Source organism: Mesoplodon bidens (assembly GCF_964165515.1).
Source record: "Mesoplodon bidens genome assembly, chromosome: 1".
Taxonomy (NCBI): domain Eukaryota; kingdom Metazoa; phylum Chordata; class Mammalia; order Artiodactyla; family Ziphiidae; genus Mesoplodon; species Mesoplodon bidens.
Genome location: NC_138176.1, coordinates 220,090,914 through 220,106,957, shown reverse-complemented (window position 1 = coordinate 220,106,957; position 16,044 = coordinate 220,090,914). Strand labels below are relative to the sequence as shown.

The window sequence follows — 16,044 nt, the reverse complement described above, 5'->3', positions numbered from 1 at the left end:
CTTCAAAATGTGGCCCAGGAACCAGCATTAGCACCACTTGGGAGTTTGTTAGAGATATGGAATCTCAGGCACCCCCAGACCTACTGAATCAGATTCTGGGTTTTAGCAAATTCCCCAGGTGTTGGGAGGTACACTGAAGTTTGTAAAGCACTGCTTTAGACACTGAAAATGAGACCTCAGTACATTTGATGCCATTTCTGAGGCACAGTGTTATGGATTGAATTGTGTCCCCCCTCAAAATGCCTGTGTTGGAGTCCTAACCCCCTGTACCTCAGAATGTGTTCTTAGTTGGAGACAAGGTCTTTACAGAGGTAATGGAGTTAAAATTAGGTCGTTAGCGTGAGTTCTAATCCAATATGACTGGTGTCCTTATATGAGGTAATTGAGTTAAAATAAGGTCATTAGGGTGAGTCCTAATCCAATATGAATGGTGTCCTTATATAAAAGGGGGAACTTGGACACAGAAACATGTATGAAAAGAAGACTATGTGAAGACACAGGGAGAAGACGGCCATCTACAAGCCAAGGAGAGAAGTCTTGGAAGGGGTCCTTCCCTCCCAGCCCTTGGAAGGAACCAACTCTGCCAGCACCTTGATTTCAGACTTCTAGCCTCCAGGATTATGAGACAATAAATTTCTGTTGTTTAAGCCACCCAGTCTGTGGTAATTTGTAAGGGCAACCCTAGTGGACACATGGTTACTCCTTCTTTTGTATCATGAATTGTCTGCCTTTTAGATGACATCTACCAGGCATTTGCCCTCTTGTATCTGCCCAGAATGTGGTATCTATCAGTCAGGTAGGGTGCCTACAACAGTCCTCTTGGGAACACAGATCATGGAAGGGACAATTATGTTTCTAACAGTTGCAAAACTAGATATTAAGGGCCCTGGAAGGAATGGCAGCCTCCCATTAACCCTTTAACAGTGCGCTTCTTCAGCATGAAGAAAATAATGGCCATAGATCAGAGAGTGCTTTAGATATTTAGAGCAAGAGCTGCAGGAGACATGAAAGGATTATTCAAGAATGAACCATACTGGGATGGGAGGAACAGAAAAAGGTGATTTGGAGAACACATCAGGGAAAGCAACAAACCACCACAGAGGGCAGGAGGAGAGGAGGCTGGGAGACTGGAAAAAAAATGAGTAAGAGTGTCTTTTCTAATCATTTAGACACCTCAAATTCATGCAATGGAGTCCTATCTAAGATTTGCAATTTCCAATCTGCAACTCACATGGATCCTGGGATTAGGAATATCTAATAACAATACCTGTTACAGCTGGAAAGAACCTGTCTCTCATTTTACACATAAGGAAACTGAGTCCAGCTAATTAGTTGGAGAAACAAGCCCAGGATCCACATCTCACAGCCGTAGCCCAGGGCTCCTGCTGGCACACCTGGCGTACATGACATTTGGTAGCTGTAGATCATAGAACAGGGCATCTATGATCATCTAAATTGCTTTACATGAAGCACATGGATTTTGCATCAAGTAGTTTTCATTATAAGGCTACAAGTATGTCAGAGGGATCTGATGACATCTTATTAAATTACAAGAGTGAGCTCAAGTAGTTTCTAATGTGGGCATAGTCCCAAGAAGAATGAGTTTTATAGTCAAGGGCTACCCAGGCTTCTCTCTGCCTCTCCTGGCCTCCTCCTTTACCCTTTTAAATTCTGTTTGTTTTAATCATAGAAAATGTTAGAGAGAAATCAAGCATAAATCAAATTATGAAAATATAGAAGAAGTATTGCATCCAAATTGTTTTTCTTTCTTTTATCCTTTCATTCCTTTGAATGATGGCAGAATTTAATCTCCAGAGAGAACTTTTTAGACCTCCATATAGAAAAAAAATGTATTTTTTTCTGATGAGATACTCAATGTAGCTGCCATTTTAAGTTGTTCTTCCATTGGAAATAATAGATTAGTCTATACAATTCTAAAAAAGAAAAAAAATGAGTGTAAAGAAGCAAGTTCATAGACTTCTCTCTCATATTAGCCGTCAGACTCCTGGACAAACTGGAAGCTGATAGGTTTAATAGTACAAATGTGCATTATGAAAATTCTTAGTGACAACAGTGGGAATAATGGCCTTTTCCATTGGTAGCTGCCTAAGTAATTGAAGGGTTATATATCAGGTTTGGCAGTAGGATCCCTCTGACTACATCTTGCTGTAATCACGTTGGGATTCTAGGCAGTGGTTCCTTAAGGTGTTCTCCTAAAGGAGATCTCCTCAAGTCCCTTTGTAATGCCACCCTGTTCTCTCTCTTCTCATCTGTGTCTAAGTCACTCATTAACATATGTATCAATCAGAATCTAAAAAAAGAAAACAGAAACCACTTTCGTGTTTACAACAAAGGGAATTTAATGCAGGGGATTGATCGTACTGGTGATGGCAGAGCTGAGAAGCCAATCAAGGGACAGTGGAGAAACCCAGAGAGATTATTAGCATCAGGAAAAAAACCCACTTCCATCTCTAGGCTGTTATATACATATTATTATTTTCCTTATGGCAAGTAGGCAGGAGCTGTTCTAGATCTGTCAGGGATTCTAAGCAGAAGGTATGTTCTCAGGAGATTTATAATCTGGTCGGAGACACTAGGCACGCACAGAAAACAGATTGTGATTAAGGGCTAAACCACAGGGACAGAGTCTCAGAACTGGAAAGGCAGTCGCTGAGGGAGAGAGACCTTTGGTGCTTCCTGGGCCATTGAGGAATGTGCTAAGGGACACTTTTCATGGTGTCACTTTGCTTAACACTCCAGAGAGTAACCTGAGTTTAGGGACTCTGTGAATTAGCATCTGTAACACGTTTTATTCTCTTAGAACAATCATCTCTTCTAGGGAAACAGCTTTTCCTCTCAATGAGTCAAAGAGACGTATTTGTTCAGGAAGGAAGGAGATCTAGATGAAAGCATTTTGCTCTTCTAAAGAATGTTGGCAGATTTAAAATGCATGTTCAGGGGGCTTCCCTGGTGGCGCAGTGGTTGAGAGTCCGCCTGCTGATTCAGGGGACGCGGGTTTGTGCCCCGGTCTGGGAAGATCCCATATGCCGCGGAGCGGCTGGGCCCATTAGCCATGGCTGCTGAGCCTGCACGTCGGGGAGCCTGTGCTCCGCAACGGGAGAGGCCACAACAGTGAGAGGCCCGCGTACCGCAAAAAAAAAAAAAAAAAAATTTATGTTCAAAATAACATAGTTGACCTTGTACAAATAGTTAACTGGAAGCAAAATGGCAAGGTCAACCAGGTTTTGTGGTATCTGCGATCACTTTTTTCATGTCTCTCCCCTTCTACGTGCTTCTTTCCTTCAATGTGGGCACTTAGGACTCTCAACCGCTCTTTTGCATTCTTCACTTATTAATTCTTACTTACTTGAAAGGATCAGATTTAAGTCATTTACAACTTGGAATACATTTAAGTCAATATTTGTACACAGTGAAGCTGACCCTTAACATTGGCCTGTATTTTGGGGAGTAATTTTAAAAATTAGAACATGAAAAATGACAAAAGGCAAGAATATTTTGAACAAGTAGTTTGGGTACGGAATATTTAAAAATTAGTGTTTATATAGTCAGTATGGATACTTAGGGAAAACTTTAAAAAATTCCAAAATAAAAAAGAATTTTAAAATAGCACATGTACATCAGGTCATAAGATAAAGTTTAATACATTTGATCATGTTAAAGGACACAAAACACAGCCAATCTAACCAAATTTCAGGCATGCATTTACATAAATATATTAAATTAAGAAAAGAAATTATACACTTAAACATCCTTTTCACCTAAAAATCATTAAATCCACAGATCAACAATAAAAACCAATTCTCTGCATTTATCACTTCAAGATACAATTGTTCTATTTTAAAGATAACACAAATACACTTGTTAGAATTTATATGCATTATACATATATTATATATTACATTGATAGTGTGTATACATATGTAGTGTTTGTACAGATAGATAAATATATATACATGGGTGTGTGCACACATACAGATACACACAGATGTACTTTAGGCCATCTGTACTATTATTGCTGGATTTTGACGTTAAACTGAATTGGAGCTGGATGGGTGTGATTATTATCTTTTGCTTCAAATGTGTTCATCATACCCATGGGGCTCACAATCCCCCATTATAAACATCTTTGCCTTTTCCATAGTACATAACTGTGCTGGGCACTTCAATAAATCTTTGTTGAATTATTGAATGGATGGATGGTTGAATAATAGATCAAGCAAAGAGTACTGAATATTATAATAACTTGGTTAAGTAAGTCAGATTAATTCAAATTTAGAAGGATTATCTGAGCCAACGACTTTGCATGTTACTTTTCAGAAGAACATTTACAGAAATTCCAACTAGTACATATATTAACTCTGCTCCCTTAAACGTGTACCTGCTTTAATTATTTGTGCCTCTTACTAATAGAAATCCAAGCAAGGTATCCTCTGTGAATAAGGTTATGGACAAATTGCCCAAACTGTCAACAATCTAAAGGAAAATGAACAACTGGGAAAAGCAAAACGTGTTAGAAGAAGGAACAAGTTAACCATACTTTAAAACTGGATAAAATCAATCACAGATAAAACCAGGAAAGACACAGAGGTTTCTGTATTGATTTGTTTTCTGCTTATTAATTATAATGATTTGATAATTTTTTCATTTTAATTAGGTGGGTTTCTCTTAAATAGTCTTCTTTAGCATGTCCTAGTGACATGCTAAAGTCGCTCCAATTAAGCTCCCAAAATTCCATAGTACCTCAGTATCATTTATCTTGTTACCACATGGTTCTTGGTGAGATGCACGTCCAAAAATGTCCTATGAATATAATGAGATGTGGGAAATACCTGATATCTTATAAGGTTGTCAATTTGATTTCTCAATAATAGTATTATGAACAGAATGTATTAATGTGTTAATAGTATTAGGTTCTACAGTACATGAACTCCTAATTTATTCTATGAAAATCATGCTTCTGATTTTAAGAATATGAAGTAAAGAAATAGCCAACATACATTTGGGGCACAGACTACCAAATCTGATCACACGGTGTTCATGTGAATGGAAACTTTTGGCTAGTTATTTTTTAGTGCAAAGGGAAACGTACAACAATTAATTTCTAACTGTGAAGATGAACCGTATTTTCTATTTAGCCATTATGAATTTCCCATTACTGTTAAAGTTCCATTTTTTCTATCCTATGTGCTAAAAATGATTTTTTTAACTTAAAAGATTATAGTCAATTGAGATAACTCACCAAACATGTTTGTTAATTTCCTTGCATATGTACATATGTATTTTAAGTAATACATAATCTACATACGCAAAAAAAAAATCCTGACTGAAATGTGAGGTCTGTGTTTGTGATATACATGAGATGTAACTTTAGAATTCATGTTGAGTTGGTACCTTTTTTTTTTCTTTTGGTATGTTTCTCTGTCTTCTGGCTTAAAAAAGCAGTGATAAGATTTAGGTCTAAGGCTTTATGTTAATACAAGGGATCATTATTTATTTTTTATTTTTTTTTCAACCAACTTATAGATGACCTATACAAAAGAAAGCAAGGTAAATGATGGGTGTATCTTGGGCTCTCACTAATGAAGAATTGAAGAAAAGAGCTAACCTGATAAGTGAGTAAGTCTCTTCATAGCCACTAGGGAAACAACAACTATGATTGAAAAGAAAACAACACAACACCTTCTTACACTCTCATGAGTACATCATACTCCCTGAAATAGTTATTTTAAGACAATTTTCAAAACTTATATATGAGTAGCTATTTAAGAGAAAGAAGTGTTGAAGTTGGCTAGGATTAGTGTTTGGCAGGTTTTACGGTTTTGTTTTTAATATTTTTAATATCAAAATGCTTCTATTCTTAGGTTTCCCACCTTCTTTGTCATCATATTAATTATTAGAGGTATGACTGATTTGTGTTGGTGTGATGATGAGAAAGAAAGTAAGAGAGCAAACATCTATTTCTTTAGGATATTCTAATGAAGAACTTTCTAAATGTATTGCCAGTAGTCACATTAACAGGCCCACTAACTTCCTGTGGGTAATAAAGAAATAGGTACATTTTCTGGGCATGGAACTTTGGTCTGAGTTCTCTGCAAGTTCAAGTCTCAAGGGTGGGGAAAGAAGATTCTGAAATCTCCATTGAGGAACTACTTATTTTTTCCTCATCAATTTCAGATAATCTTATTTAAAATAGACTCCACCGAGATGGTGGTTGCTTGAATAGGAAATAGCTACTAACTTTCCCTACTGTTAACTTGTGCTCTTGACTGGGGATATTCTTTTCAGCATCCAAGATGGAACCCCAGCTGAGCTGGGACATCCAGGCTGGGAGTCATTTACGCTTTTTGTTACTTCTTTCAACGATTTTAATAGGTCAGTCTAGTATGTTCATATTTGTCTATTGTTCTTTACGATATAGCATCTGAGCAAATGTGGTACTAGGAGAAGGTGTTTTCAGGAAAATAAAGAAAAGATCATAACCAGCAAAATCAATAGCAACCTGTCCCAGGGTATCTTTATTATGGGTGTACTGAAGACATGTCTGTTTAGTCAGAACCAATAGAAATAGAGAAGAGAGAAGTTAAGAGGAAGAGGGATACATGGGGGTGGGGAGGCAAAAAGACAGAGAAACAGAGAAAAAGAAAGGTAGATATATCAGATAACGTTCTATAGAGACACCCAGAAACTCTAATTTATTGATCAGCCAACTACAAATGCCTATGATATACCTTAGTTTCCTCTTAAAAATTTAGGTTTGGTTTCTCTTTTATGTTTCCAAGCTAAAAAAGTTTAAATTAATGTGTTCTTTAAAAGTCCCTAGATGTAGCATCTAACCTTAAGTCCTAAACCTAGTAGGCTTCTTGTATAGTTTATGATTTGGAGATAAAAACAACATCACAAAAATGTTAAAAATTATTAGTACATTATCATGTAATTATTTTCAAAGAAATAAATAGAGAAGAAGTGACTGCCCTGAAGTATGTAAATGAAAAGAGAATGTTTTCTCTTTAGGTTGTATGTATATGTTGCATGTGTAGGTAGGTTTCTTTGCTCTTTCTTTATGAGACAGTCTGTTAACCTGAGAAAACTACTGAGTGTTCTTTGTGATAAAATACAAGGTATATTTTACAATAGCCACATTGAAAGGAAATACCAAGAAGAAAGGTATGAATGGAAGCACTTTTTATCGTCACTCAAGTTTCTTAAATCTTCCCTTCCCACTTTAATGATGTGCCAATTCAGTTATCTTCTCATTACCTTAAATAACTAGCAAGAAAACAAAGTTCTATTAACCAGAACAAGAGTTTGCCAGAGGCAGTGGCAGAAAGTTTTTTCCCAACTCTTTACAACTACCGTAACTGCATTTCACATTAAATTGATACCCAAAGCTTAAGCTCTAGAATGGAAAAAGGGATAATAATCTACATTTTTCTGTTTCTTTATTTTATCTTATCTCACACATTTGCATCCATACCAAGGACATTTACTTCCATTTTCTTCCATTTTGATTATGTGCTTTTTGAACTGAGTAGATGTTACCATTCGTGTGATGAAACAATCATTTTTCCCTAGCTCATACTTCTTAACCAATGCTTACTTGCCTCTCATCATGAATTAAGATCATTCTCCAGTCACATATTTAAAAAATCTACTTGAAAGGAAAGGTCAAAGGATTTTTTGAAATGACCACTGAGTTTTAAAAAGGTAGCTATTAATTAGCCATTACTATTTACTTCTCTCCTAAGAACAGAGAGAAATGACTCCAATGACTGTCTTTGCTGGGGTTTAATATCCCTGGATCTTGTGATTTTCTTTTTAAAAGATTTTGATCTGTTATTCTAATGACTCACAATAGAAAAGGCAATGATACCTGGGGTACATATGTTTTTCTAAGTCATTTGAAACTCTTTCACTTGTGAAAGGTCTGTATAAAAAAAGCTGGGTCTGATCAATTTAATCTAGATATTTTTAAATAGGAGAACAAATGGCAATAGAACACCATTTCTTTTGGAAAAGATGGAAAGATTAAAGATGTAAGAAGAAATGCTGGGCGTTTTCAGATTTGGCTGAATATATAGCAGTATCCTTATTGTTTTCAGTGAAACTATGTACAGGAGAATGTGTAATAAAACTGCACAATTTGACAGATTTAGACAGCTGGCTCCCTCACAAGAAGTTCACATTTTGTGAATGTCACCCACGTTGAATAAGAGACGATGAGATGGTTAAGGTCCATTTACAAAAATGGTTGTCAGGACATTTTTTTTTTTTTTTAATTGTAAAACTTTCTGTGATGGAATTCAGTAAAAGGGCTACGAAGAGAAAGCAAAGAGGACAAAAGACTGCTATTAACCTACAGATGTGGGCTAGTACAGGGTTCACTGCAAGATTTGTCACACTGTTGGGCCAATGAAGTGTTCGTGTGACTAGAAGGGACCACCCCTTTTCTGGGGTAAGAGGGCAATTTGGTCTCCATGCTCATTTAATCCTGAGACTTCTTTGAATAGACTGTCAATTGAAATCTAAATTGTGCAAAATTATGCATGCACTTTTTAATGCAGGCTATTGTTCACTAAGCACTGCACCAAGATTTGTCAACCCATTTCCATTGGGCATGAGGTCACTTGAAACTTAAGTAATCATATATGGAAGACAAGAGCAGAGTACTTAACCAACCTTTCTATGTTGTGGGTTTTCACTGTGCTTTATTTGCAGATCTCTCGCTTTAAAACAATAGACAGATATTAGTTACAAGATTTTGTTTATTTTTGAAATGGAGGCTCCTTTTCGTAAAGCTAAGGAGCAGGTTTGGGAAGTCAGTCTGTGCTGTATAATCTGTCCTACTCTACAGTTTAGATTCTGGAGGAACAGATGTTTAGAGAAGGGCAACCTATAGTAGGTGCCCACATGTCATGAGTCGATGTTTTTTCAGTGGGGCAAAGAGGCCTGATAATTTTGCTATCATCCAAACGTGGCAGGATGGCCTCAAAAACCATGAAGAAAAACGTGTACCAGACTTTTAGCAGTTTAAGTTAGAATGTGGCATTTCTTGAAAAACCCGAACAGAACATTTACAGGAAATTTATTCATAAATGAACCAGAGAGGATTTTCACTGAGTTCCGAAGGAACGTATACATTAAAAGTCATCTTTGGCAAGAATGATCATATTAAAAATTGGTACAAGTGACAGCTGACACAGGCAAGATTTGTTAAAAACGAGTGAACTCTTTTCCAGTGAGGCGATTCAGTGTGAAACCTGCAACATTCTCATCACATATACTCTGACAGTCTTGCTATGGTGGAAAGCACTTTACAAATGTTTAATGCTGGAATTTTGTAAGGAGTGGCTGTTTTCTTGCTTTCTCATCCGTCGGTAAGGATTACATGTTGGCACAATGATACTTTGCTAGATTAGATCCTCAGCACATTAAAGACTGTTTGCTTTCTCACTTCCCTTCTTTCCAATTAAGTTGGTGAAAAATGTAACTTTAGTATTTTACAGGACAGGGCAAAGGTGTTTCATCTAGGTGATGTCTATATTATAAAAATAAAATAAAAAATATAAATATGTAACACAAACCCAGTGCCTATTGTTAAATAAACTATACAATAAAAGCAGACCTTTTAGGAAGATTGGTTTTAGACTTTGCCGTTATGATTTAATTTGAAAACCATCTTGAAATTAAGCTAGAGTCACCAGATTTCTCTGCCAATAAAAAGGTAAGTGTGTTGACATTCTGCAATTGGATACATTGATAAAAATGAAGATTACAATTTTATATCAAGTTGCCCTTTTAGAAATTCATCAGGGAGCTCTGAAACATTCTCTCATATTATAGTCCTTTAATATAAAAATATGGCCTTTTAAAATTCAATCCATCAGATTGCACAGTAATGTTTTAAAACTCCATTGAAGTTGACTTTGGTGATTACAGACAGAAAATTCCTGGGAAGGCAAATAATCTCTTCCGGTGACATAAAAATTCTGTTATCAATTTACAATGGAATTTCTGGGGAAATTACTCTGCACAAGGAAATATATATTTAAAAAACCCATCTGTTACGCAACCACGCTCATGGGGGTTGTGAGCGTGTGTGCGTATGTGCATATGTGAACAAACATGCCTATATACACACACAGGGTCTGCACATTTCTGGAAATGACTTTTAAATTAATCAAAGAAAATGAAATCACAGGAGTGTGTAGCAGGATAACAGTCGTTCTTTTTAATGATAGGATAAAAAATAAATGCCCATTGGAAAGGAATAGTCAAACAGTCCCAGAAACTATACAATGTAACTTGTTAGATCCAGCAAATAAGATGTCATGTCAATGATCTGATCAAGAATACCTGCCCTGGTCTCTCTGCGGAGGTTTCTGTCCACTTGTTCACACTGAGGACCAAGATATCCTTTTTTACAGAGGCACTTGTTGGGTCTAACACAGACACCACCGTGGCGACACGCTGGCTCACATTTCGCTGGGAGAAAAAAAAGAGCAATAAAATCACACTCCATTCTGTAAGTCGGAAACAGCACTGAGTATGAGGCCAATAAATATCTGACGCGTAAGGGAACGGAGGGAAAGGAGGAGGAAGCCAGTCCCCAAATGATCCCAAAGTTAATAAGTAGAAAGAGAGAAGGCTTTCAGACTTCTAGTTATTTGGGGGCAGAATGCAACAGACAGTGGGAGACATTTTGAGAGAAGCGGATCATCCAGATCATGGGAAACAATTTCAATCCCTTGCAGAAATGACTTCATGGAAAACGAGGGTTTCAGTTCTTTAAAACCTCTGCTTCCCCAGGGCATCTCCAACACAGGGCCTGCCAAGTACCGCTCTGTTTCCATCCCTCTGGGGTAGGACCTCACAGTGGGAAGGGCATGGCCAGAGAGAAAGGCCCAGTGGCTGGAGCCTCACCAATGTAACATCAAGAAATGGACAGTTTTTTGGGCTTCCCTTGTGGTGCAGTGGTTAAGAATCCGCCTGCCAATGCAGGGAACATGGGTTCGAGCCCTGGTCCGGGAGGATCCCACATGCTGTGGAGCAGCTGGGCCCGTGCGCCACAGCTGCTGAGCCTGCACTCTGGAGTCTGCGAGCCACAGCTGCTAAGCCCACGTGCCACAACTGCTGAGGCCTGCGCGCCTGGAGCCTGTGCTCCGTAACGGGAGAGGCCACCACGATGGGAGGCCCGTGCACCGCGGCAGGGAGTGACCCCCACTTGCCGCAACTGGAGAAGGCCCGCCTGCAGCAGCGAAGATCCAACGCAGCCAAAAATAAATAAGTAAATTAATTAATTAAAAACAAAACAAAACTAGAGTTTAAAAAAAAAGAAAAGAAATGGTCAGTTTTTGATTTTGGCTGGAGGGAGGATCCACCACGTGGATTCCCTTGGATTCCTCCCTTTCCTTGTTCCCAGGGGGTGTAGTGCATATGCCCCTTTCTGATTACACCCTGAAGCCCCTTCTTGGGGTCAGTGCAGTTGCCCAGTGAAAGACATTCTGAGCAATCCTTTACAGGGCTGCTCTATAGAGCAGGACTGCTTCAGAAAAGAATGTTTACCACTATAATATAGGTAGGGAATGTAAAGATTTATTGCTAAAATGAGATGGAGACATAAAATTGGGTATATAACTTTTTTTTTTTTTTTTTTTTTTTGGCGGTACGCGGGCCTCTCACTGTTGTGGCCTCTCCCGTTGCGGAGCACAGGCTCCGGACGCGCAGGGCCAGCTGCCATGGCTCACGGGCCCAGATGCTCTGCGGCATGTGGGCTCCTCCCGGACCGGGGCACGAACCCGTGTCCCCTGCATCGGCAGGCGGACTCCCGACCACTACGCCACCAGGGAAGCCCGGGTATATAACTTAATTTTCTCTTACTGATAGGATGAATCTGAGGTGTGCAGCCACTGTAGACAGAATCAAATTCCTTGAATACATGTCCTTATATTTTTAGGGGACAGAGTTATTTTAACCTTTTCCAGGGCGTTAATCAAAATCCAGGGGTCTGTGGCTGATATATGGGAAAGAAAGAACAGGGAGAAAATAGACCAAAATAGTCTTTTAAATTTGTGGGAGATGAGCAAACTATGTGAGTATATGAATAAAGTTCTTACTTGGGTCAAAAGTTCTTACTTGGGTCAAAGATACCACAAATATATTACTTTAATAAAATGGTTCTGGTTTCTCTTATATATTCAAAGTATTTAGTTGATTGAGTGGAAAGATTAAAGTACTTTATGACAGCCGTCCCAACATTTTTGGCACCAGGGACCAGTTTCGTGGAAGGCAATTTTTCCACAGACCGGGGGTGGGGTGGGTGGGGGATGTTTTTGGGATGATTCAAGTGCCTTACATTTATTGTGCACTTTATTTCTATTATTATTACATTGTAATACATAATGAAATAATTATATAACTCACCATGATGCAGAATCAGTGGGAGCCCTGAGCTTGTTTTCATTTGCCACTCACTCATAGGGTTTTGATATGAGTCTACAAGCAATTGATTTCTTACGGTCTCCGTGCAGTCAGACCTCTCTGCTGATGATCATCTGTATTTGCAGCCGCTCCCCATCACTAGCATCACCCCCTCAGGTCCACCTCAGATCATCAGGCATTAGATTCTCATAAGGAGCGTGCAGCCTACATCCCTCGCATGCACAGTTAGTTCACAGTAGGGTTCACGCTCCTATGAGAATCTAATGCTGTCGCATTAGATCTGACAGGAGGCGGAGCTCAGGCGGTAACGCGAGTGATGTGGAGCGGCTGTAAATACAGATGAAGCTTCACTTGCTCACCCGCTGCTCACCTCCTACTGTGTGGCCCGGTCCCTAACAGGCCACAGACCGGTACTGGTACCTGTCTGTGGCCCGGGGATTGGGGACCCCTGCTTATAAACTTTCATTTATATCATATATCATTATTAATATCTATTATGGTATGTATTAAGCCACCTAGATTCAAAATTATGCTTACCCTCAGTTTAACATACTGTTACTAGCAGGCACTCAATAAATATTTGTTATCTGATGATTTGAGGTGACTTAAAAGGTTAGGCAAAATATAAGTAAGGAATAAGACAGAATGGACACCACGTAAAAGCAGAGAGAATAGATAATGTCAAGCATAGAAGGAAGCAGAGGGAAGATATATCATCAGGAATTAGAATATTATTGCATTTAAACACTGATTCTCATTTTTTGGCCAACTAATGAAAAAGGAGACTGAATGGGTCAATAGAATGTAAGCATTTTTTAAAAATAATGTAATTACTTAATTTCTGTTGAGTTTCAGTTATGATAGCTTTTTCCTAGATATGTAACCATGATATCAATCAAGCATGTAATATTATTAGTGCTGAAGCAATTTAAGCTTAATTTAAAATGGATACTGTCTCTGTGACTTTAAATGTCTACTTTATTTGACAATATATGAGGTAAACAAGGTATGGTTATAATTTTTTGAAACAAATACATGTTTAGAATAAAGAAAGAAGGCATTTATGAATTAAGGCTACTGTTAAATATTAATATGGGACTTGAATTTTCTTTGGCAAGAGATACGTTAATATTTGAAATAGCAGAGATCAAAATCTTTTGCAAGTAATATGTATATACTGGTTGTTGAAAATGTACTTTCAATATACACATCTTAAACTCTAGGTATCTAAATTAATCTGATTGTCTTACTTCACACCAAGTAGAATTTAAACGCAATTACATGTATCTGTGGAAGTCGCAAGTTAAAGGATAGAATAACCTTGGGACGAATCTCATTTGCTTGCTGAGCAGCTGCACACACACCTGATGGTCCATAAGGCAGTGGCAAAAAGAATGGAAAAATCTCATCATATGCCTCTAGATAACTGCATTTTCCCCTTTTCTATAAAAACACCCACTGAAAACCCCTGTTTTTAGCACGTTGCAGCAAGAAAGCAAGCAGCAAATTTAGGGAGGGCCTTTACGGAGTGTCTGGAAAGTGCTGGCACTCGGAAACGGCCTTTGCAAGCACCAGGTCATTGGCTGGTGTGAAAGCTCAAACCCAGGACTGAGAGTCCACAGGGATGATCTAGTTGGGCTGTTTTCATGTGTGACTTTGTGAAAGAACTCGATTATGTTTATGATTAACTTATATACGTGAACTGTTTCCATTAGGAAAATGGCAACGATTTCAGGTGCAAGTTCAGAAACAGACTGAGCATTACCATTGTAAACGGCTACAGTTTTGAACACTAGGTCATTCCAGAAGAAGTAACTAACGTTAAGTTCTTGCAGGCCCAATCTCCCCGGAACAGAAGGAACACTAACCGACTCTACACCAGTCCCCTTCCCATCCTGGACTGCAGCAGCAGTTTCCTGTGGGCGCGCAGTAGCCGTTCCGACACAGCCGGGAGCACTCAGAGGTCAGGGTCTGGGCAGGCTGGACCGTGGCCCTGCATTCCTCAGGCATCAGAGGTCTGCATCAAAAGACAACCGTCAAAAGTGCATTTCGGTTGCAAATCAATATTGGAATGAAATCTAGTGATTTCGTAGCTTGCAAAGCACGTCTCTTGCTTTCCAAAGAGAACTTTCTTTTACGCCACTCAGAGAGAAAGGTCGACAACTTTCTAAGAGGAGAAAATACACACCCATGAGGAAACAAACTAACAAACTAACCAGTTTTGAACCAAAGGGAACAGATCAAGCATGGTAAGAAACTTTATCATGATCAAAATTCATTGATTAAAAATGTAATTACGTTACATCAATATTTTGGTAGCTAAGAATACCTAGCAATTACAGTTTAAAAAATAAAGATGAATAGACATTTTAAAGCTTTTTTTCCCCCCCTCAAAACACCAAAAGTTTTTAGGAATAGCACCTGAGATAGGTTTCACTTGTTATTGGCATATCTGGCAACATCACGAGGCTGAAGGCACTCATCAGAATGAACAGTTGTAGCCTAAAAAGCTTGGGAATCATTTTTTATTTCATTTTTACATTTCTTTTGAAATACCTTTTCCAGAATGACTGTTCTTAAAAGGACGTCATAACACGTGTGTGTTTACTACTGACTCAAAGTTTAAACTCTATTCGAAGAATGATCTACATAGAGAGATTTTATATATATACATGTATATATGTACATATATATTTTTATAATTTGATTTTGTCCCATTATGAAGAAAAATAATACTAATAGTAGCAAACAAAGACATCTTATCTGTCATGTTAAAAGTCATAGACTTTGTTTTAATTGCTCTACAATTGCCATCATTTAGAGAGGGAGCAAGATGCCTTCAGAAGATGGTTGTTATAGTTCTTAATGTTTTTGAATAAGAGGGTGTCTTTCAAGTTGTTTCACGCTGGAATCATGATCACACCTGCTCATTACCTAATCTTTGGGAAAAAATGTGCAGTAGTACTTTGCTATCAGTCACTGCTACCTGTGCCTCAGTGTGGTGAGAAAGCTCTTTTCAGTGAAGGAATGTAAGTAAACACTTCATCACCAGTCAAATCACCACCAGGAGAATGGGCAAATCAGTTGGAGTCCTTAAGTACCATAACAAAGAAGGTGATAATTATAGGTCAGAACCACCACAGAGGTAAATGATATAGCTTTCCAAGAGAAGCAAATAATTAGGCCCTGCAGACTCAGTTTTCTTGAGACAGGTTATCTTGTTATGCCCCTGTAGCAATATGAACAGTGATAATAATTTGGAGCTTGACCTCAGGCTGTTTCTACAATGACTCAAAACCATATTTAAAATATCTAATGACTTCTTTAGCTCCTCTCTCCAATAACATCCCATTCTCTGTTGAAAGCATTGTTTGGGGTTGACATGTACACACTATTATATTTGAAATAGATAATCAACAAGGACCTACTGTATAGCACAGGGAACTCTGCTCAATATCCTGTAATAACATAAATAGGAAAAGAATTTGAAAAAAAATAGATACACGTATATGCATAACTGAATCACTTTGCTGTACACCTGAAACTAACATAACATTGTTGATCAACTGTACTCCAATATAAAAT

At 38.2% G+C, this 16,044-nt stretch overlaps 1 protein-coding gene across 3 annotated transcripts in view; it reads right to left on the bottom strand.

Annotated features, from left to right (window-relative positions):
- Nucleotides 1-3,544: 3,544 nt before the first annotated feature.
- Nucleotides 3,545-16,044, bottom strand: part of HHIP (hedgehog interacting protein) — a 96,396-nt gene continuing 83,896 nt past the window's right edge. The window contains exons 12-14 of one of the 3 annotated variants that reach the window (XM_081232938.1): nucleotides 14,328-14,476; nucleotides 10,375-10,503; nucleotides 3,545-9,556 (exon numbers count right to left, since the gene is read on the bottom strand). In XM_081232938.1, coding sequence (XP_081089064.1) covers nucleotides 9,546-9,556; nucleotides 10,375-10,503; nucleotides 14,328-14,476 — 289 coding nt within the window. In that variant the 3' untranslated portion in view covers nucleotides 3,545-9,545. Of the gene's footprint in view, nucleotides 10,504-14,327; nucleotides 14,477-16,044 lie in introns of all 3 variants that reach the window. The other 2 variants (XM_081232939.1, XM_081232937.1) reach the window with 2 other exon arrangements.